Source organism: Piliocolobus tephrosceles, chromosome 2 (assembly GCF_002776525.5).
Source record: "Piliocolobus tephrosceles isolate RC106 chromosome 2, ASM277652v3, whole genome shotgun sequence".
In the NCBI taxonomy this organism is placed as follows: Eukaryota; Metazoa; Chordata; class Mammalia; order Primates; family Cercopithecidae; genus Piliocolobus; species Piliocolobus tephrosceles.
In genome coordinates, this window is record NC_045435.1 from 158,396,949 (window position 1) to 158,420,593 (window position 23,645).

A 23,645-nucleotide genomic window follows, 5' to 3' on the forward strand; every position below is an offset into this window, starting at 1 on the left:
AGCAAAATCTTTTTAGTAGTTTACTTTTACTAAAACTTAGGGTTTTTTTTTACATTTTAGAACAACTTTTCTTTTCCACACTTACATTTTGTTAGTTTATGTAATTGAATTGAGTAGTTACTGTGAAAAGTACAACCAGCATAAACAGACTGAGGACAAATGCAGCTGACTCTTAGCACACAACCCAACTAGTAAGGTAAGAAATATGAGAGTGTAAGAGAAGCTGTTAGCCACAAATCCATGTGTGATGGGCATTAGTTGCTCTGTTTCACAGGAGAAATGGAGAGCATTGGTTGAATAAGATAATATGTTAAGTGGAGGTCATTTGAGAGAGGTTATATAGTATTTCACTAAGTGCTGTATATATAAAGTTAAGAATTACAGTAAGGGGACTTAAATAATCAGGAAGTCCTCATGAAATAGTTAAATTTTGAGTTGGATCTTGAAAGATGATTAGAATGTATAATTTGAGGAAAGGGAGCATTCTCAGGAAAGGAATGAACCTGCTCACCTAAAGCCACAGGTTGGTGTTGGGAAGGAGAGGAAATATAACTTAAAGTGTGGTTTAATAGAATAAGCATTAAATTGTAAGTCTAAAAGCCTAGTTGCATTCCTACATACCTTTTTGACATTTTATTTTATTTTATTTATTTATTTATTTATTTATTTTTATTTTTTATTTTTTTTGAGACGGAGTCTCGCTCTGTCGCCCAGGCTGGAGTGCAGTGGCCGGATCTCAGCTCACTGCAAGCTCTGCCTCCCAGGTTTACGCCATTCTCCTGCCTCAGCCTCCCAAGTAGCTGGGACTACAGGCGCCCGCCACCTCGCCCAGCTAGTTTTTTGTATTTTTTAGTAGAGACGGGGTTTCACCGTGTTAGCCAGGATGGTCTCAATCTCCTGACCTTGTGATCCGCCCGTCTTGTCCTCCCAAAGTGCTGGGATTACAGGCTTGGACATTTTATTTAGGAGATAAATAATGAGGGAGAAAAAGAGTATTCTAGTCGGGAGTGTAAGGGAAAAATTTGGGAAAGCCACCCGCCTCAAAGAATTAACATGGAAGCCCAGTGAGAGAGAAAATTGAGAAAATAAGGAAAGCCTCAGGATGAAGCATAAGACCAGTGGTTTTCAGTTGTAATCCTCTTTCAATCATAGTACATAACAAAAGCTTTCAGATAAAATTTGATGTGAACAGAAGACTCTGCCACTTAAAAGAAATTCTTTAAAACACAGCTTTAGACATATAAGCCTAATGTATACATTATAAAGAGTTGTCAGTGTCTTGAAAAGAAATCAGTGGGAAAAAGCAGACTTAAATTTGTAGGAAACAGTGGAAAACCAAATAATTTAATTTCCACTAAATTAGGCAAAGGTTCAGTAAAAGAGGGTTGTAAGCTGTTTTTTTTTTTGTTTTGTTTTAATAATCTTTGGTGTATATTTTCTAGACATAGCAAATAAATGCTGATTGATGTGGTTGATTGAAAATAAATAATGAAATCTAAATATTAAATGTGAGAGAAAACAGTCAGCCCTCTGTATCAATGGGTTCTGCATCTAGTTGGAAAATATTTGGGGAAACAATATGGTTGCATTTGTATTGGATATGTATAGGCTTTTTTTTTCTTGTCATTATTTCCTAAACAATGGGGTGTAACAGCTATTTACGTAAGACTTATATTGTATTAGGTATTACAAGTAATCTAGAGATGCTTTAAAGTATATGGGAGAATGTGAGTAGGTTGTATGCAGATATTACACGTTTTATATAAGAGACTTGAGCAGCCGTGGATTTTGGTCCATGGGGGGTCCTGGAACCAATCCCCCACAGATACCAAAGGATGACTTTATGATTCACTTACAAATAACTATATGAGGCAGATATTTAATATATGATGAAATAATAGATATTTTAAAAATCTTAACTGATTTCTTTAAAGCTTCTCAAAGGAAGAAATCTTACAAATTCAGTATGTACTATGTCATTGTTGTTTGATCATCTTTTCTGTCCTTTTTGTTTTAGCCACGTTTGACTTGCTTATATGTATCTAAAACTTATTTTCTATGGCATTCAGTTGTTCTACTTTCTTAACCAATACTTCTGAGAACAAATTTTCAGATATGTTCATAATCAGTTCAAGAAAATGTTTGATAACTAAGATAGTCTTTTGCTTTAAAAAATGTTAAATCTGAGATCAACAGATCTTTTTGTAAATTCCCATTTGAGAATGAAAGTTTCTGTTTTTCCTCTTATTTTGACTGGGAGAGATCTGGAGAGTTTTGGATATTTACTTTGCTTCGAATAAAAAATAAAAAACTATTCTTAAAATAATAGTTTCAAATTCAAAGTTCAGCATCCTGTTCTTTTTTTTATAAAATATTAAAGAGAAGAAGCTGAAAATGTTCTACATGCTCTTTTTCTTCTAGTTTGAAAAGAAACTGCTTTATGCGGATTGACACCTCACATACTCTGAGTTTAAGAAGTTAGCATTATCTGAGAAGGTACTATTTTTAGGTCCAGCTGTAATGTTTCTAACTTTGGTACACAGAGTAGTGGGTGCTTCCTTTCCCAGAAGGCTCCATATTCTCAACATGTGCAGGTCAATTTGACATAAAGCTACCAACAAGGAGCAACAGGCCCATTGCAGGCTGTGTTTATAACTTGAAAATTATGAACAGGTATTGGGAGCCACAGACTGTATTTGGGAACCAGCTGCATGTCAGGACAAGCATAGATTGTGGTCCGTGGAGGCTGGGAGAGCACAATGCTTGAATTTCATTTCTTTGGGAGATAAGAAGAAAAAAATCTTCCTACCTGACAAGATTGACAACTTGCTAAATCTGATTATCTTCAGAAGTGTGCTGGACAGTTGAGAAGTAAACATTCACTTTTCAAAGATGATGATCAAGGAAACATCTCTACGAAGGGACCCGGATTTAAGGGGAGAGCTAGCTTTCCTGGCAAGGGGCTGTGATTTTGTTCTCCCTTCACGGTTTAAGAAGCGGCTGAAGTCATTTCAGCAGACACAGGTTTGAAATTTGGGTGTTTTTTTTTTTTTTTAATATTTTTATTACTAATAAAACCATCCAGTGAACTAACTCACAAATAATTTTACAGCTCCCTTGTATCTTGATATTAGATCAAGGAATTAATGTGTGTCCTCTATTCAGCTATTTGCAGAAAGCTATTTGCAGAGGGATTCCAACAGGTTTAAAAATAGACCTTTTGGACCTGGAGTACAGTACTCACATTTTTCTCTTGTGGAGAAGGAATCCAGTTTTAGAGACAACAAATACAACTTAACGAACGTTTTACAATTTAGCTAGAAAATTACTGGAATTTTTAATAGAAATATCCTTGAGAAACTAGAATTTCTGTATTAAAAGCCTTGTTTGCACTTTGAATCAATAGATTATATATTAGCATGCATACACATCTGTAACAGATGTTTGTTTAAAAAGTATGTTAATCCTGGTAATCTTTTTTAAAAACAAGACATTTTTGTCTATATAGACAATTGTGTATGTGTGTGTTGTAATGTATATAGATAACAAAGAATGGTGGTTACTTCTAGATTGTGAAAAAATGTCTTCCCTAATCAGGCTATGCAATTGAGTCATTTCTGCCTATGATGAGTACTTTGCAGAGTACCTACTTGCTTGCTTAAAATCTATGGCAGTGTTTCACCAAACAAGTGCCTAACATTGACTACAATATAAATCAAGGACTGTACAAATGCTGGCCATCCAAAATCCGGCAAGAAACCATAGTTTTATGGTTATTCTGACCCAGAATAATCTCAAATTATTTGGGTAAATATGAAATTGCTTTTTTTGTAGGTCAAAAATGATCAAATATTGGAAATGCTACAGTGACATAATAGCACAAGGAAACTATTCTGAATGAGTATCTAAGTGATACTGTGTTTATAGCGAAAGACTGAAATGGAGAATTGAAATACTCTACCCAGCCAATTATACTCTAATGCTGCTCCTAGACTGGACTGAAACCACTGTATCCAAAGTGAGCAGATGCTAAACTTGCCAGTAAATTTGGCAGAATTTATATTACTAGGTTTTCTTCCATAATGTTTGTAAACAATCAGTTTTATTCAGCTACTTTAAGGTTTAAATTATATGTCTCCTGTAGAACTCAATGGAAAGTAAATTGAGTTCCCAAAAGCTCAAAATAAATGCATTCATTATTTTAGTGTTATTTTCCTTTTAAATATTAACATCAGTTTTATTAAATACGGAATTGACCAGTGAATTAATAAATAGTTGCCTATCAGTGAATTGCTCTGTGTTAAGTACACTAAGAAAAGCAGAACAGAATATTTTATAATGAGATATTTTCCCGTTCAAATAAAATCTTTGGCAGCCAGTGTTCTGAGTATCACTTATTTCTGTCAAAGCAAAAACAGAGAGTTAACATTGAAGACTTTGCTCTAAACCTTTCCCACTAGTGTGTATTCATGAGACTCTCAGGTTTCATCCCTACTGGCACCAGTGGTCTTAATTCTATGGGCATAACTGCCCTAGATATCACACCACAGAAAACATTGGTGATTGTACACCTGAACCTCACAAATCTCTTTCAGCATAGAATAATGGAAAGGGATGACACTAATATAAATGGTCTAGGTAAAGCCCCTGAAGAATTCTGTGCCTTACTTTAGAATTTTAAGAACACTCTGAACAATAATAATAACTTATTGACTTCTGGGACTATGTAATATTTACAGATTTAGCATTGAGGCAGAGAGAAATGTTGACTTAAAATGGATTGTCAATTTGTTAACTCAGGCCGGGTGCAGTGGCTCAAGCCTGTAATCCCAGCACTTTGGGAGGCTGAGACGGGCGGATCATGAGGTCAGGAGATCGAGACCATCGTGGCTAACACTGTGAAACCCCGTCTCTACTAAAAAATACAAAAAAAAAAAAAAAAAAAAAAAGTAGCCGGGCGACGTGGCAGGCGCCGGTAGTCCCAGCTACTCGGGAGGCTGAGGCATGGGAATGGCGTGAACCCGGGAGGCGGAGCTTGCAGTGAGCTGAGATCCGGCCACTGCACTCCAGCCCAGGCGACAGAGCGAGACTCCGTCTCAAAAATAAATAAATAAATAAATAAATTTGTTAACTCAAAACTGGTTTATAAACTTCAAATTGCTTTACATGTGTAAATGATTATTTTATTTATTATTGAATCTGAAGGATTATGCCAAATTATGCTTCATCTAATTTTTTTGAGAATCTCATCCATTGGTATTGTCATTCATTTTCTTACATGATAGATAGATCTCTGCCCAGCACTGTTCTGAACCTTTTACCTATGTTACATCTTACAATTTCCTTTAATCCTCACAACAACCTTCTAAGAAGTAGACATTGTAATTTCTGTTTTATTATTGAAATTCCAAAAGGTTAAGTAACCATTTTGAGGTCACAGACTAGTAAGCCATCAGTGTTTTAAGTTTTTCATGTTTCATTGGCATCACTTCCCTTTGTTCTGTTTCTTCCTTGACTATTGCTTTATACAGGTAACATCCTGATAACTGTAGCAAAGACATGGTGTGACAACTGGCCTTCATATCCCTAATAGTCTTAAATATATGAGCAGACTCCATTCCGTGTATTAATGTCAGATATTAATACAGGGAAATTGGGCTATTATGACAAAAATAGGAGATTTAACCATTTTCATATATTTATATGAATAAATCTTAACTCTTTATAAAACTCACATTTTTAAGGGTAGCTAAGATTTTTATCCCGAAGTTTAAAATCATATTATAAACCTATATGTTAAGAAATATGACAGATCTACTTCTTACAGATATATCATTGTTCAAACTTTAGAGATGGCATTGGAGTAATTTAAGGAAGAACATTTGAATAATACTTTGTGTTCATAATACCTATAAAATATATTTAGCTAGTCAACAGTTATATTCATCTTTCATACTTTATGTAACATCTAATACAGTACCATGCTCATGAGCCTTGATAGTCTGGCCATTAATTAAGAGTAGAAATTAGAACTATAAAAATTCTAATAGAATCTTTTTTGCTTTTTCTGATAAGAATCTCAGAAGTAAATTTAGTCTTTATTGGTAAAATAAATTTCTACCTGAATAATGATGTACCTCCCCTCCCTTTTTCCTACATCGTGGGCAATCTCAGTTTCCTCATTGCCTCCCCACCACTCTTTACTGACCTTTCTAATGTCTCTTTATAGTATGCCACCTCAAATCATTTTTTTAAAAGAAGAAGAATATAAACTAAATGAGTTATTAAACTGTAAAGGGAGTTTGGTTGTGATGAAATTAATGAACATGGTTTTTGCCTATTGGAGGAAACCACAAATAAGATAAATGTGTATCTTGCAGAAAATGGCATGGCCCTAGTGGCAAATAAATCAGCCAGGTAGGGGACATTTCAGAACTAAAATGCTTTAATTTTCTTAACAGAGATTTTCTCAGCATCAGGGGCTGGCAGTGATTCTGCCTCAGCAAAGTCAAACTAGAGAAGGTAAAAGGAGCCCCTTCCCCAAATACTTTTTAGATATATATATTTAAAAGGAAGTTGTTTTTGCCTGTTGAAGGAGAGGTAAAAGTCACAGAAAGACCAAGAACTGTCTTCAGAAAGAATGTATTAATCCAGTTCCAACAGAGTGAGAATACACCTTGAGATTCTTAATATATCAACTAACATTGCTCTTTGATTCTTTTGCAATGTCTGCCAAATAGCTGATGGAGAAACCTATGTATTTTTTTAAACATAAATCTATATAAACTTGAGTACTGGCAGATATTAATTAATTAATTTAGTGCAGATAAGCATTCCCTAGAAACATGCTTACCACCCTTTAGAGTACATGAAGCCCTTAACCTCTCCTGTCTCTGATTGTGGTTTCTTACATTGCTCGTGAGGATTTTCAGTCAATGAATGCTGTTTAAATTTTTTGTGTCTCATAATCTTATTTTTCTTTTAGATTCAAAATAAACCAGAAAAGAAACCTGGAACACCACTCCCACCTCCGGCCACCTCTCCAAGTAGTCCCCAACCTCTCTCCCCGGTTCCCCATGTGAATAATGTTGTGAATGCACCATTGTCCATAAACATTCCACGATTCTACTTCCCTGAAGGACTCCCAGATACCTGCAGTAATCATGAACAGACTCTAAGCAGAATTGAAACTGCTTTCATGGATATTGAAGATCAGAAAGCAGACATTTATGAAATGGGGAAAATTGCAAAGGTAATGTAACTTTATAATCTCCCCTTCTCTAGAAACCCTGATCTTCCACTCTTCACTGCCTCTTTGCCCTGTTTTGAAGCATGCATGGAGTTGTTTTTTTTTTTCTTCTTCCATAGTGGTCTTCCATTTCAACCTCCTATTTAATATAAGAATCCCTTCCAAGACACCACCAATTCATAAATTCATTCTCTGCTTGAATGCTTTCAGACACTAAAAGCTCTACCTTGCCAGACAGGCTGGTCCATTGTTAAATACTTGGTTGTTAGAAAATTTTTCCTTGTGCTGAATGAGAATCTGATTTTTAGTCCCACCCATTGATCATAACTGCCCTAATGCCAGACAAGGAAGCAGTAGACTATCTCAATACAGTCATTTTACCCAGAAATAAATGGATTTGACAACGGGAAGCAAGTCTTTGGAACTTTCAAATATATCCAACTGCTTCTGAGTTAAAATCTTACCCCTCTAATGTCAGGACTACTATGACTTGATTCTATGCCTCCAGCCAGAACAGTTAATACTTAGCATAACCATCAGATTATATTTGATTATGCCATTTCCCAATTTAGCAATATTCAGGAATTCCCACCCTCTATAGCAGTGCTTTGTTTTGTTTGGGCTTTATTTTTGTTATGCATGAATATTGAAGAGTCAGGTCACACTTCAGGCTTTAGCAGTAGTTTTAGGCTGTGCTTCAAGAGGCAGAGGGGTTTAGTAGGCTAAGGGCTGCATGGAGGCAAGTAGGAGACCAAGTGGGAAAACCTGAGAGCCCATGCACACTTCCACTGAGAAGGGTTCCCCTGCTTTCAGGAGTAATGTTAAAAAGTTGGAAAACTACCATTCTTCAGAATAAACCTCAAACTTCTCTTCTGGCATTCCATGGCTTCCAGAGCCTGGCCCAGAGTTTTTTTTTCCAAACCTGCCTAAAACTTTCCTGTATAATTGTGACCCTCTTGCCCTCTTATAGGCATTTGGACTCTCAGAGTTCTCCCTCCAGAGTGGGCTTCCCCTCTTGCCAACCTCCTCAGCATCCACTTTGTTGAAGACCTATCTTCCGTTGTGTATTACTGGAGAAGTCCCTGAATCCTCACTTATCATGCCCTGCGCTACCTCTGACCTCACAAAACATTTGTCATTGCTGTTAAATGACATGTAACTAGAGTGATTTTAAGGGAAATGAAAAGGAATTCTTTCTTCTCTTTCTTCATCCCTCCTTAAAAATTGCTTGTTGACCCCCTAGATGCTTTTAATGAAAAACAAACTCATTCCAGAAATAAGAGCTTATCTGTTTCCATTCCATTTGACTTGTGAGAGAACTGCAGTTCTACAAATACTTATCTGAAGTCACAGAGCTAGTTCATGCCGAGAGGCAAGTTGTCTAACTTCTAGCGTGGTGATGTTTCTACATATGTCATCTCCCTGGACATGTGGTAACAGTAACTAATTTCCAGTTAATAGCCACACAAATATATTACAAGTTCTTTAAGGGCATTCAGGATTTTCTTACCCAATTCTTTTAGAGGTGGCTATTACATTAGATGACAGAACCCTGATGATAAAATTTCTGAATGGGCTGGAACTATGGCTGTAAGTCCAAAAGATAAAATTTAGCAAGGGTGAATGAAATTTGCATTTGGAGGTAATAATGGTAACTACATAAATGCCAACAGGGTATTTCTTTTTTTTTTGAGACAGAGTTTCGCTCTTGTTGCCCAGGCTGGAGTGCAATGGCGCTATCTTGGCACACCACGACCTCTGCCTCCCAGGTTCAAGTGATTATCCTGCCTCAACCTCCCGAGTAGCTGGAATTCCACAGGCATGCACCACCACACCTGGCTAGTTTTTGTATTTTTAGTAGAGACAGGGTTTCTCCATGTTGGTCAGGCTGGTCTTGAACTCCCGACCTCAGGTGATCCACCCACCTCGGCCTCCCAAAGTGCTGGGATTACACCAACAGGGTGTTTCTAACATGAGAGCAATTTGTGTGAAAGAGACAGAAAGTTTCATGGATTGCTTCAGGTAAACAGACAAAGAGAAACTTTCCAGATTAGAGCATAGTAATTCCCTGGTACAGTGCTGAGGTCACCATGTCTGGAGAGCCGTTCTTCCTCTGAATATTCCCAACTACTGACTGAGGAGCCCATTCTCCTGTGTCTTTGTACTGCTCTGTCTCCACATCCTTTATGGTCTGGCCTCCCATTCCTGTGCCATGGTAGCCCTGCCTTGCTCTGTGGCTCAGGGCCCCGCTAACAATCCACAGATTCAGTGAGAGGAGAGCAGAAAGCCTAAAGACTCCACAGTACTCAAGGGAGGTGTCGAAAGAATATAGTCAAGGCAGGGTAGAAGTCTCTGGAAGGTGGGGAGCCAGAGGAACAACTTTGCCATTTATGTGCAGTGAGAATCAGTCTGTATGTGGTATCAGAAAAAAACAGCAGTGTTGAAACTGACAGATAACATGGAGAAGTTTAAAAAGATAGAAAACTAATTTATTTAGCCATAGTAACAGTCGTTTACATAACAATTTGCTTCTTATACCTAATAATCATGTGGTGCAATAGCGATTATACATATATATGTCTGATTAACTTGTCTGAATTATACTTAGTTATAGCCCTAAATTCTATTCATGGGCACCAAGCCTTTTTGTTCATTGCTGTTAGATCTTAATTGTCAGCTCAGGTAGCAAAGTAAACTGCACATACCTTTAAAAAGTTAAAATCAATGTTGCATTTTTACAAAATGAGGATGCGTGGGCAGGCACAGTAACTCATGCCTATAATCCCAGGACTTTGGGAGGTCGAGGCAGGAGGATCGCTTGAGCCTGGGAGTTCAAGACCAGCCTGGGCAACATAGTGAGACCCCATCTCTACAGATAATAATTTTTAAAAATTACCTGGGTGTAGTGACATGTGCATGTGGTCCTAGCTACTCAGGAGACTGAGGCAGGAGGATCGGAGACTGAGCCCAGGAGGTTGAGGCTGCAGTGAGCCATGATCATGCCACCACACTCCAGCCTGGGTGACAGAGTGAGACCCTGTCTCAATAAAAAGTTGGGGGCAGGGTTGTGTATATAATTACCTGGGAAGTTGAGGGGGATGCGTATATAATTACCTGAAAAGATAATCATGTGTGTGTCAGTTTGTATTTTTTTTTTGCCTCTTTATTCTTAAAACTGTTTATTTAAAAGTTGATTTAATCATGTCTTCCAGTTAGTTAATTCTCTTTTTTTCTAATGTTATTTCCATGGTTTGTTGGGAAACAGGTGGTTTTGGTTACATGAGTAAGTTATTTAGTGATGATTTGTGAGATTATGGTGCACTCATCACCCAGGCAGTATACAATGTACCCTATTTGTAGTGTTTTATCCCTCATCCCTTCCTACCCTTTCCCCCTTAGTTCCCAAGGTCCACTGTGTCATTCTTACGCCTTTGCATCCTCATAGCTTCACTCCCACTTTTGAGTGAGAACATATAATGTTTGGTTTTCCATTCCTGAGTTACTCCACATGAAATAGTCTCCAATCTCATCCTGGTCACTGTGAGTGCCATTAATTCATTCCTTTTTATGGCTGAGTAGTATTCCATCATACACACGCACACACACACACACACACCACAGTTTGTTTATCCATTTGTTGATTGATGGGCATTGGATTGGTTCCACGTTTTTGCAATTACGAATTGTGCTGCTATAAACATGCATGTACAAATATCTTTTTTTACAGTGACTTCTTTTCCTCTGAGTAGATACCCAGTAGTGGGATTGCCGGATCAAATGGTAGTTCTACTTTTAGTTCTTTAAAGAATCTCCACACTGTTTTCCGTTGTGGTTGTACTAGTTTACATTCCCACCAACAGTGTGGAAGTGTTCCCTCTTCACTGCAGCCGTGCCAACATCTACTGGTTTTTTTGTTAGTTTTTGGGTTTTGTTTTTTTTTTTTGGCAGGGGTAAGGTGGTATCGCATCGTGGTTTTGATTTGCGTTTCCCTGATCATTAGTGACATTGAGCATTTTTTATATGTTTGTTGGCTGTTTGTATATCTTCCTTTGTGAATTGTCTATTCATGTCATTAGCCCACTTTTTGATGGGATTTTTTTTTCTTGTTGATATGAGTTCATTGTAGATTCTGGATATTAGTCCTTTATCAGATGTATAGATCGTGAAGACTTTTTCCCACTCTGTGGATTGTCTGTTTACTTGCTGACTGTTCCTTTCACCATGCAAAACCTCTTTAAGTCCTAGCAGTTTATCTTTGTTTTTATTACATTTGCTTTTGGGTTCTTCGTCATGAAATCTTTGCCCAAGCCAATGTCTAGAAGGGTTTTCCCGGTGTTATCTTCTAGAATTTTTATAGTTTCAGGTCTCCTTAATCCATCTTGAGTTGATTTTTGTAAAAGGTGACAGATGAGGATCCAGTTTCATTCTCCTACATGTGACTAGCCAATTATCCCAGCACCATTTGTTGAAAAGGGTATGCTTTCCCTACTTTGTGTTTTTGTTTACTTTGTCAAAGATCAGTTGGCTGTATTTGGCTTTATCTCTGGATTCTCTATTCTGTTCCATTGGTCTATGTGCCTATTTTTATAACAGTACCATGCTGTTTTGATGACTGTGGCCTTATAGTATAGTTTGAAATCAGGTAATGTGATGCCTGCAGATTTATTCTTTTTTCCTAGTCTTGCATTGGCCATGCGGGCTCTTTTTTGGTTCCATATGAATTTTAGAATAGTTTTTTCTAATTCTGTGAAGAATGTTGGTGGTATTTTGATAGGAATTGTGATGGGAATTGCGTTGAGTCTGTAGATTGCTTTTGGCAGAATGGTCATTTTCACAATATTGATTCTACCCATCCATGAGCATGGTATGTGTTTCCATTTGTTTGTGTCATCTGTGATTTCTTTCAGCAGTGGTTTGTAGTTATCCTTGTAGAGGTCTTTCACCCCCTTGGTTAGGTGTATTGCTAAGTATGTTTTTTTTGTTTGTTTGGTTTTTGTTTTTTTGCAGCTGTTGTAAAAGGGGTCGAGTTTTTGATTTGATACTCAGCTTGCTCACTGTTGTTGTATAGAAGAGCTACTGATTTGTGTACATTAATTGTGTATTCGAAAACTTTGCTGAATTATTTTATCAGTTTCAGGAGTTTTCTGGAGGAGTTTTTAGGATCTTCCGGGTAAATAATCATATCATCAGCAAACAGCGAGAAATTGACTTCCTCTTTATTTTTGTTTTTTTTGTTGCTGTTGTTGTTGTTGTTGTTTTATTTTTGAGACGGAGTCTTGCCCAGGCTGGAGTGCAGTGGCTCGATCTCAGCTCACTGCAAACTGCAAGCTCTGCCTCCCAGATTCACGCCATCTCCTGCCTCCGCCTCCCGAGTAGCTGGGACTACAGGCGCCTGCCACCATGCCAGCTAATTTTTTGTATTTTTGGTAGAGACAGAGTTTCACCGTGTTAGCCAGGATGGTCTCTATCTCCTGACCTCATGATCCACCTGCCTCAGCCTCCCAAAGTGCTGGGGTTACAGGCATGAACCACCATGCCCGGCCAACTTCCTCTTTATTGATATGGGTGCCTTTATTTCTTTCTCTTGATTGCTCTGACTAGGACTTCATAAAGGGATGCTGGATTTTGTCAAATGCTTTTTCTCCATTTATTGAGATGATCATGTGATTTTGGTTTTTAATTCTGTTTATGTGGTATATCACATTTATCAACTTGCATATGTTAAGCTATCCCTGCATCCCTGATATGAAACCCACTTGATCATGGTGGATTATCTTTTTGATATGTTGTTAGATTCAGTTAACTAGTATTTAGTTAAGGATTTTAGCATCTATGTTCATCAGGGATATTGGTCTGTACGTTTTGTTTGGTTGGTTGGTTGGTTATATCCTTTCCTGGTTTTGATATTAGGGTGATGCTGGCTTCATAGAATGAATTAGGGAGGGTTCCCTGTTTCTCTGTCTTGTGGTATAGTGTCAGTAGGATTGGTACCAATTCTTCTTTGAATATCTGGTAGAATTCTGCTGTGAATCCGTCTGTCCGGGACTTCTTTTTGTTGGTAATTTTTAAGTTACCATTTCAGTATCCCTGCTTGTTACTGGTCTGTTCACGGTATCTAATTCTTCCTGATTTAAGCTAGAAGGGTTGTATCTTTCCAGGAGTTTATCCATGTCTTCTAGGTTTTCTAGTTTATGTGCATAAAGGTGTTCATAGTAGCCTTGAATGATCTTTTGTATTTCTGTGGTGTCAGTTGTAATATCTCCTGTTTTGTTTCTTATTGAGATTATTTGGATTTTCTCTCTTCTTGGTTAATCTTGCTAATGGTCTATCAATTTTATTTATCTTTTCAAAGAACTAGCTTTTTGTTTCATTTATCTTTTCTATTATTTTTTTCTTTCGTATTATTTTTTTCAATCTCATTTAGTTCTGCTCCGATCCTGGTCATTTTCTTTCTTCTGCTGGGTTTGGGTTTGGTTTCTTCCGTTCTTGTTTCTCTAATTCCTTGAGGTGTGACCTTGGATTGTCTGTTTGTGCTCTTTCAGGCTTTTTTTTTTTTGAGACAGAATCTCTCTGTGTCACCAGGCGGGAGTGCAGTGGCGCGATCTTGGCTCACTGCAGCCGCCACCTCCTGGGTTCAAGTGATTCTCCTGCGTCAGCCTCCTGAGTAGCTGGGACTACAGGTGCGCACCACCACGCCCAGCTAATTTTTGTATTTTTTAATAGAGACGGGGTTTCATCATGTTGGCCAGGATGGTCTCAATCTCTTGACCTCATGATCCGCCCACCTCGGCCTCCCAAAGTGCCGGGATGATGGGCGTGAGCCACTGCACCCAGCCCAGACTTTTTGATGTAGGCATTTAGGGCTATGAACTTTTCTCTTAGCATTGCCTTTGCTGTGTCCCAGAGGGTTTGATAGGTTGTGTCACTGTTGTCATTCAGTTTGGGTAATTTTTTAAATTTCCATCTTGATTTCATTTTTGACCCAGTGATCATTCAGGAGCAGGTTATTTAATTTCCATGTATTTGCATGGTTTTGAGGGTTCCTTTTGAAGTTGATTTCAGGTTTTATTCCACTGTGGTCTGAGAGAGTGCTTGATATAATTTCAGTTTTCTTAAATGTATTGAGGCTTGTTTTGTGGCCTCTTCTGTGGTCTATCTTGGAGAAAGTTCCATGTGCTGTTGAATAGAATGCATATTCTGCAGTTGTTGGATGGAATGTTCTGTATATATCTATTAAGTCCATTTGTTCCAGGGTATAGTTTAAATCCATTGTTTCTTTATTGACTTTCTGTCTTGATGACCTGTCTAGTGCTGTCAGTGGAGTATTGAAGTCCCCCACTCTTGTTGTGTTACTGTCTATCTCATTTGTTAGGTCTATTAGTAATTGTTTTATAAACTTGGGAGCTCCAGTGTTAGTGCATATATGTTTAGGACTGTGATATTTTCCTGTTGGAAAAGGCCTTTTATCATTATATAATGTTCGTGTTTGTCTTTTTAAACTGTTGTTGCTTTAAAGTTTGTTTTGTCTGTTATAAGAATAGCTACTCCTGCTCACTTTTGGTGTCCATTTGCCTGAAATGTCTTTTTCCACCCTTAAGTTTGTGCAAGTCCTTATATGTTAGGTGAGTCTCTTGAAGGCAGCAGACAATTGGTTGGTGAATTCTTATCAATTCTACAATTCTTTATCTTTTAAGTGGAGCATTTAGGCCATTTATATTCAGTGTTAATATTGAGATATGAGGTACCATTCCATTCATCATGCTGTTTGTTTCCTGTATACCTTGGTTTTTTGATTTTGTTTTTTAAATTGCATTTTTGTTTTATAGGTCCTCTGGGATTTATGCTTTAAAGAGGTTCTGTGTTGATGTGTTTCCAGGATTTGTTTCAAGATTTAGAGCTCCTTTTAGCAGTTCTTGTAGTGGTGGCTTGGTAGTGGCAAATTCTCTCAGCATTTCCTTTTCTGAAAAAGACTCTTTTCTTCATATATGAAGTTTAGTTTCGCTGGATACAAAATTCTTGGCTTTTAAAATTTTTTTTTGATAACTGATAATTGTTTTGTTTGAGGAGGCTGAAGATAGGGCCGTAGTTCCTTCTAGCTTGTAGGGTTCTGCTGAGAAATCTGCTGTTAACCTGGTAGATTTTCCTTTATAGGTTACCTGGTACTTCTGTGTCACCACTCTGAAGATTCTTTGCTTTATCTTAACTTTAGATTACCTGATGACAGTGTGCCTAGGCAGCGATCTTTTTGTGATTAATTTCCCAGGTGTTATTTGTGCTTCTTGTATTTGGATGTCTAGGTCTCTAGCAAGGCCAGGAAAGTTTTCCTCAATTATTCTCCCAAGTATGTTTTCCAAACTTAGATTTCTCTTCTTCCTCAGGAACACCAGTCAATCTTAGGTTTGGTCATTTAACATAATCCTTGACTCCTTGGAGGCTTTGTTCATATTTTCTTTTTTTCTTTGTCTTTGTTGGATTGGGTTAATTTGAAGACCTTGTCTTTGAGCTCTGAATTTCTTTCTTCTGCTTGTTCAATTCCATTGCTGAGACTTTCCAGAGCATTTTGCATTTCTGTAAGTGTGTCCATTGTTTCCTGAAGTTTTGGTTGTTTTTTATTTATGCTGTTTCCTTGAATATTTCTCCCTTCACTTTTATCGTTATCGCTTTTTGGATATCCTTACACTGGGCTTCGCCTTTCTCTGGTGCCTCCCTGATAAGCTTAATAACTAACCTCCTAAATTCTTTTGCAGGTAAATCAGGGATTTATTCTTGGTTTGGGTCTGTTGCTGGTGAGCTAGTGTGATTTTTGGAGGTATTAAAGAACCTTGTTTTGTCATATAACCAGAGTTGGTTTTCTGGTTCCTTCTCATATGGGTAGGCTCTGTCAGAGGGAAGGTCTAGGACTGAAGGCTGTTGGTCAGATTCGTTTGTCCCACGGGTTGTTCCCTTGATGTACTACTACTCTCCCTCTTTTCCTATGGATGTGGCTTCCTGAGAGCCAAGATGTAGTGATTGTTATCTCTCTTCTGGATCTAGCCACCCAGCAAGTCCAGGCTCTGGGCTGGTACTGGGGGTTGCCTGCACAGCGTCCTGTGATGTGAACCCTCTGTGGGTCTCTCAGCCGTGGATACCAGCACAGTATTTGGAGTGTCTCTTGGGTCCTGCAGGAGCAGTCCGCTTCCTTCAGGGGGTCTGTGGATCCTCTCAGGTTTCCTGATTTGTTCCTGCAGTTGTTCTGGAGCAAAAATTCACAATGCAATCTTCCACACACTGCTCTCTCTGTCCCAAGTTGGAGCTGCAGTCTAGTCCTGCGTCCAGTCCACCATGATCGCCTCAGTCCTCAGAGACTTTTTGTTACTCCTAATTGTCTTTTAATTTAGCTTTTACTTGGCTATTGCAGTCTGTTAGTACTCACTAAGTCATCCTTATTTTCGACAGTTCTTTACTATGCATGCAGGTCTTTTTTGGTACCAGGCAGTGAGCTCTGTGTCTCCAGCACTTACTGTTCATATTCTTATGATAGGTTGGCATAGGAAAAGGAGAAGAGAGGCAACCTTTAAGGAGTAAGGAGGAGAGAGTTTGTTAGAGCAATAAATGAATGTTCTTATGGATTCTTGTAGTTTATAAAGTTATTTGGAAGACCAGCTTGAGTTTGCCGCCTACTCTTAGTGGCACTCAAGTGTAGCTATAAAGACTGGGATCTGTTTTTAAGTGCCTGGAAAACTCTGTGTTTATGAAATCTGCATCTGTTGGTGAAGTTTAGCTCATTCATCTTAGACCTCAAACAGCCCTGAAAAACTTAATGCTCACATCTGGTTAAATTCTCAGTGTGTAGTTTGTACGTTTTTCCACAGCTTTAAGTAATGATATAGAAGAAGTGAATAGGGAATGAATCTCAGAGAAATGAAAGCAACATAGGAACAGAAACAGAGAAACGGTAAGAAATACGTTTTTCAGAGACTGGGCCAAAGGATTCATCATGACGTTTTAACTTCTAGCAGAAAGTTGAGAAAGAAGAATAAGACTCTTTTCTGAACCATACAAAGCCCTGCAGCTCCTGTCTTCTGGCTGACATAGCACCATCTTTACCCATCACACCTATAGCCTGGAAGGTAACCTCTCTGTGTCTGAATTTCTTCATCTGCAAAATGGGATTAAAAAAATAGCTGCCCTCGTCTACATGAGGATCACGTGAGGGCCAGATGAAATTATAAACCTGAGACATCTTAAATTGTTAAAAGAAGATTACAGATATTGGGTAATCATCCTCTCCTGTGTGTATCATTAGACAACCTTGCTTTGGATTATTTGTTTTGTTGGCCATTCTTAGATCAAACCGTAGGTGTTAATCAAGTTTTCTTTGCTCCAGCAACTTTGATTACCACATATTGACTCTCACCTCCTCCTCTTAAAATAAGTTTCCTAAATCCATTTTCTGTATTTCTGTGTGTACCCACTTGCTATCCACTCTCTTTCTTTGTTAAAAAAAAAAAAGCTTGTTCTCTCTTCTGTTAATAAAAGTGCCATTCTCTTGCCTTCAGATTAATGCCATTTACTGTTTAAGTTCTTATTGATCTCTTGGCTCCTTTGATCTTAAATCTTTGATTTTTAAGCAGATGCAGGCTAGCGTAGTTTTTTTAATAGTCAGAATGTAATGTCCACAGCCCTTACCATTCTGCCTTTCCCATTTTTTCCCTTTGTCATTTTTCCAAGGGCGTAATACCCTCCTGCTGTTTAACACTCGGCTACTCATTGTACCCCGGTATAAGAACAATAGGCTGACCTTTTCCAGTCTACTTCAGAACATCTTTGTTCTGTACCCTGTCTCTGAGGATTTTGTGTTTCGGTCATAATAAGTTTATTAATCTTCAGAGACTTACTCCTCCTTTTGAGCTGGTATATATCCATTTTAACAGGAGTCTTCTGGAGAAAAGACTGTAAGAGAATGAAATTTGCTTAGTTAGTGGAAGTTACCCCACAGAAGATAGTAAGCACACAGCCCCTGGAAGTGTTTCTGATCAGGAAGTTAGAAGATTCCTGATCCCTCCAATTCTGAAAAATTCATGAGTGACTCTAATGGTGGGAGTTTGAAGCACTTTGGTAAGCCGGTTCCACCGTCTCCACACACCTTCTGTTTGTGGCTCGTTCACCCTGCCTCCATGATACAGATGATTCTTTCCCAGTGGTTGCCACTAGCCTATCACTGAGACTATCTAAGAGCATTTTCTTGGCAAACCACCATTCTGCATGAAAGGAGAGTTTGGGATTGGGGAAAGTGGATTCAACAGCTTATACAGCCAAAATACATTAATTGTGAGCTTTGTACCTTGGCAATCATTATTTATACAATAAACAAAAATCACATGGTTGCTAAGCAACACCTTCCCCTCATTCTTGACCCCAGTGGAGGTATGAGGTGTTCGACCTCTGGACTTAAGAAGTCTTAAATTCTACTCTGTTTGCAGACATGCTTTAGTGGCCCCAGCAGCAGCAACCTCTTATTTCTGCCCTGTCCTTACCTCCCTTGTCTTGAATCTCGCCTTCCATATCTCCATGAACCCAGCAGCCTAGGTGTTCTTTCAGGGTAACTAATGTCAGACTAGGTACTCTTCAGGCTCCTGTGGGGGTCCCCTGTGCACTGAGGCCTCACACCAGGAGCGGCTTCACCTAAGCCTAATGTGGATGCACATCTAGTCTTCCTCCAGAGGAGAGGCTTTTCCTCTGTATAATGATGAGGGTGCAACAGATCCTGGGTCTAATGTGAATAATGATATATTTATCTCATAACAAAATGTGACTTGTTGAAGAGTTCCACATTTGGGAATATGTTTTCTGTGTATGTAGAAATTGAGATGATTTGGAGACTATCTTTGCTAGTAGTAAGGATTATATTGTTGCTTATAGGAGTGGTCCCCAACCTTTTTGGCACCAGGGACTAGTTTTGTGGAAGACAGTTTCTCCATGGATGCGGGTAGAATGGGGGGATAGTTTCAGGATGAAACTGTTCTGCCTCAGATCGTCAAGCGTGTCTTAGAGTGCACAACCTAGATCCCTTGCATGCACAGTTCACAATAGGGTTCACTCTCCTATAAGAATCTGATGCTGCCACTGATCTGACAGGAGGTGGAGCTCAGGTGGTACTGCTCACTCACCTGCCCTTCACCTCCTGCTATCTGGCCCAGTTCCTAACAGGTCACGGACTGGTACCTGTCCATGTGTCCATGGCCTGGGGGATGGGGACCTCTTCCTTTCAATTAAAAAGAAATTGTCATTTTACTCTTATAAGAAAGAGAGTTCTTACTAAATTTACCTCCTTTTTTCCTGAGAATTTTTTCTCCTTCAGTTTTTTTTAATTGAAAGGAAGAGCTTTATGTGGAGAAAAATCAATACCTTTTAGGGTACTAAATTGTTTTATATTCATTCCCATTCTTTCCTAAGGCTTTGTAATCATTTGTGGTAGCCTCTAATAGATAAATAAATGATAGCATTTTACCTTTCATCTTTTACCTGAATTAGAACCATTTAAATAGATATGATAGCTGTTTTCTTGAGCAGTCTAGGATTTTCTGGTTCTTCCTGAACCTAGGACTTAATAACATAATAGGCAAAGGAGAGAAAAGGAGATAGGTAGTGGAATATTAACACCAAGTGACCAAGTAATAAAGGTGGCTGTGTTTTTCTGCTTAAGGAATGAATGAAAGACGTATATACAACTATGATATTCAGTCATTTCTTTTTCTTTCTAGAAGGTAGTAAATTTCTAAGAGTGGTAAGCCAAGTGTGGTGGCTCATGCCTGTAATCCCAGCACTTTGGGAGGCTGAGGCAGGTGGATCATTTGAGATCAGAAGTTCAAGACCAGCCTGGCCAACATGGTGAAATTCCATCTCTACTAAAAATACGAAAATTTGCCAGGTGTGGTGGTGGGCACTTGTAATCCCAGCTATTCAGGAGGCTGAGGCAGGAGAATTGCTTAAACCTAGGAGGTGGAAGCTGCAGTGAGCTGAGATTGTGTTACTGCACTCCAGCCTGGGCAAGAGAGGCATGACTCCGTCTCAAAAAAGAAAAAAACAAAATGGTGGGAAGGGATGCTGGTCACTTTAACTGTCAGGTTGGAGGAAGGAATCACCTTAAATGAACTTGGAGAAAATGTAAATGGATTTCCATTTTCTTCATTAAATATGTTCTTTCCTCTTATTTTGTTTCCCCTTGGCCTCTCTCTGAATCTACCCTAGTTGATATATTTGCCTATGCTCCAGTTTTGTTCTCCTGAGGGCTCTTCCATCCACTGTGGCATGAAGGGTAAAAGCCACAAAAAGACCTTTTCTTTGGCCATGTCATCTCTTCATTCCCTCTTGGCTTACCCTGTATGTGTTTTATATTTGCAGGTCTGTGGCTGTCCTCTCTATTGGAAAGCCCCCATGTTCAGGGCTGCAGGGGGAGAGAAGACAGGATTTGTGACATCACAGTCATTCATTGCCATGTGGAGAAAGTAAGTATGTGAACAGTCACTCTGCGGCTAGGCAGAGAATTGTGTGACCATCATGACGTGCTCTCTAAAGGTCACCTATTTTACTCATTTATTCATTTTCCCTTTACTCTTTATATCAACAAAGAAAATTCAATGATTTATAACCATTTATACCCACACACAAGTTATTTGCCACAAGCCTTTATCTAACCTGTTTAAAAAACAGTAAAGCAGATCTGCAGAAATCTTTCTTTAAAAACTATTTGATGAGTTTTACTTGGGTTTTCTTGTTGTTTGTTTTTTATTTTTGTTTTTTTGAGACAGAGTGTCACTCTTTTGCCCAGGCTAGTGTGCAGAGACCCAGTCATAGCTCACTGCAGCCTCAAACTCCTGGACTCAAGTGATCATCCTACCTCAGCCTCCTAAGTAGCTGGGACTACAGGCATGTACTGCCACATCTGGCTAATTTTTTATAGCAACTGGATCTCACTCTGTTGCCCAGACTGGTCAGAAACTCCTGGCCTTGAGGAATCCTCCGAGCTCGGCTGCCCAAAGTGCTGAGATAACAGGTGTGAACCCCACACCCAGCCAATTTTACTTGTTAAATTTGGGTCTCGGGATTTGAATCCGGCAGCAGTGAAATAGAAGCAAATAAGAACTCCCCTTTAAGGAGGGGCAAATCATATGTGTCACATGAGAAATACATTTTCATTCCCATATGATCCAATTTAGAATTATATCTAGTTGATTTATTAGAAATACTGAATTCTAATAGATTTTAATCATTACTTTTTGAAAGCCCCAGTTAAGTAAACAAAGGACTAGTATATTTATCAAGCTCCTCCTGGATTCTAACATTGTGACAAATTTTCTTGAACTCAAACCCAACATCTTTCTTCTTTATCTCTTTTTTCTCCCTTCTTTCTTCTTTAGGAGTTATTTCTTGGTATATTTATACATCTTAGCTAAGTATCACAGCTTGCCCCTTCTGCCTCTTTTAACTGATCAACACCCTTGTTATGCGTGTTCTTCTCGCCTTTTCTGAGCTAAATATCCTTTCTGGTAAACTATTGGGAAATGCTACTCACCTATTGTTATTATTATTTAACGTCAACCTACAATAGCAGCAGATTGAACAGACAGATTCTTTCTGATTTCTTCATTTCAGCTAAAAGCCCTTAATAGGGTAATGCTTAAGAATATAGTAGGTGATTAATAAATGTATTCTTATTTTTAAAAATCTAGCAGCAGGTCAAGTTCACCAAGTTCTTCATACATTACATTAGAACTAAAGGGTGTGTTGGTGGAACATGTTCTCATAAATGAGAACTGAACAGTGAGAACACATGGACACAGGGAGGGGAACAGCACACACGGGCCTGTCAGGAGGTGGGGTGAGGGAAGGGAGAGCATTAGGAAAAATAGCTAGTGCATACTGGGCTTAATACCTAGGTGATGGGTTGATAGGTGCAGCACACCACCACGACACATGTTTATGTAACAGATGTGCACATCCTGCACATGTACCTTGGAACTTAAAAATTTTTTTTAGATTTTAAAAAGAGTGTATGTTGGTGGATAGATCAGCAGCCGCCACCACAACAGCTGTATTCTTTTATTCAGATGAATTGTTTAAATTTTATCTGTAAGGAAGACATTTCTGCAAAACGCAGAAAGCAGGGGAAAGACATGAAGTACAAGTCTCCATTTCGGTTAACTGCAGGAAAATTGCTTATGAAGTTATATAGCGCGAGCAACTATCCCTATCTTTTTTTTTTTCATCAGAAAAATTCTATGAATAGTTAAGTGTGTCTCTAAATTAAAGTGTTATTTTACAGTCAGATATTAAAATGGTTTGAGTGCCCTCTAGTGGAAACTCCTCTTTGAGTTCTTAAAATGTCTTTTAAAAGCCAGGGTGCTTTCAGGGAGCCCCGATTGTGGCTATTTTGGGAGACTAAGCACCTAAGCGTGGTGGTGTGGGTTACCACATTGACCTTGGAGAAGACGTGTTTAGTTTTGAAATTTTTTTTTCTACAAATTGCACCCTTTGTATAAAGTAATGTGGGCTCAAGTATAGTGTATTATAATTTTTAAATACAAAATAATCACTAACAGGTAATGTTATAGAATTAAAACATTTTGGAGAATACATATATATGCTGACTTGCTCCAGTAGCTCTCCATAATCTTTAAAAAAAAAAAAGTCAAATATAGAAGTCATAAGAATATAAGGAAATAATTTCCCTCATGTCAGACTGCTCATGGGGTGGAGGCCTCAGTATCTCTCCTCCAAAGGGTTCTATCCCACTTCCTTTCCCTGTGCCACTGCCCATTTCACATCTATACTCTGACATACATTTTTTGTCAGGAAATTTTTAGGAGAAAGACATTGCTCCATAGCATTTATTTTTGAGGTCCTAGAATATCAGCTTTTGGACAGAACTCATCTCAAATGGAATCAGTAATGTTGCTTCAGTTTTATTATGCTTTTCTTTCTTTTACCTTTTCATATAAATGTGTCATTTGTCCATTAACAAAATAATATTTTGTGCTAAAAGTTCTGAAAGATACTAGTTTAGAATAGCTGTGCTTACTTTCATTCTTTAGCTTTCATGATTTTTATCTTTTCTCCTGCCATAGAATTGACCAGCCAGTAACATTGAAGAAAATTATAATTTACCGTGTCTTTCTATTTCATAGCAAAAGACCATTTCTGATTTTACTTTGTCCTCTCAGAGTAGCTCTCATCTATCATGCTATTTCTGTATCTTACTATTCTGTTTTATATATAAAAGTAGTTCTTTTGAAAGACCTCACTGTTTTTCTACTGTGATCATCCCACCCATTTTCTAATCCTGAGAGGTGGTTCCTATTAGCATCTATTGCGGGAATCTTTTTCTGAAACACGTATTTATTTAACTTCAGGAGCC

General features: G+C 38.3%; 1 protein-coding gene across 1 annotated transcript in view; it reads left to right on the top strand.

The window, feature by feature from the left end:
- Positions 1–23,645, top strand: part of PPP2R3A (protein phosphatase 2 regulatory subunit B''alpha) — a 181,869-nt gene that overhangs the window by 55,370 nt on the left and 102,854 nt on the right. Inside the window, exons 3-4 of the mRNA XM_023187834.3 lie at positions 6,986–7,252; positions 20,633–20,736. Of these exons, the coding sequence (XP_023043602.1) occupies positions 6,986–7,252; positions 20,633–20,736 (371 nt within the window). The remainder of the gene's footprint in view (positions 1–6,985; positions 7,253–20,632; positions 20,737–23,645) is intronic.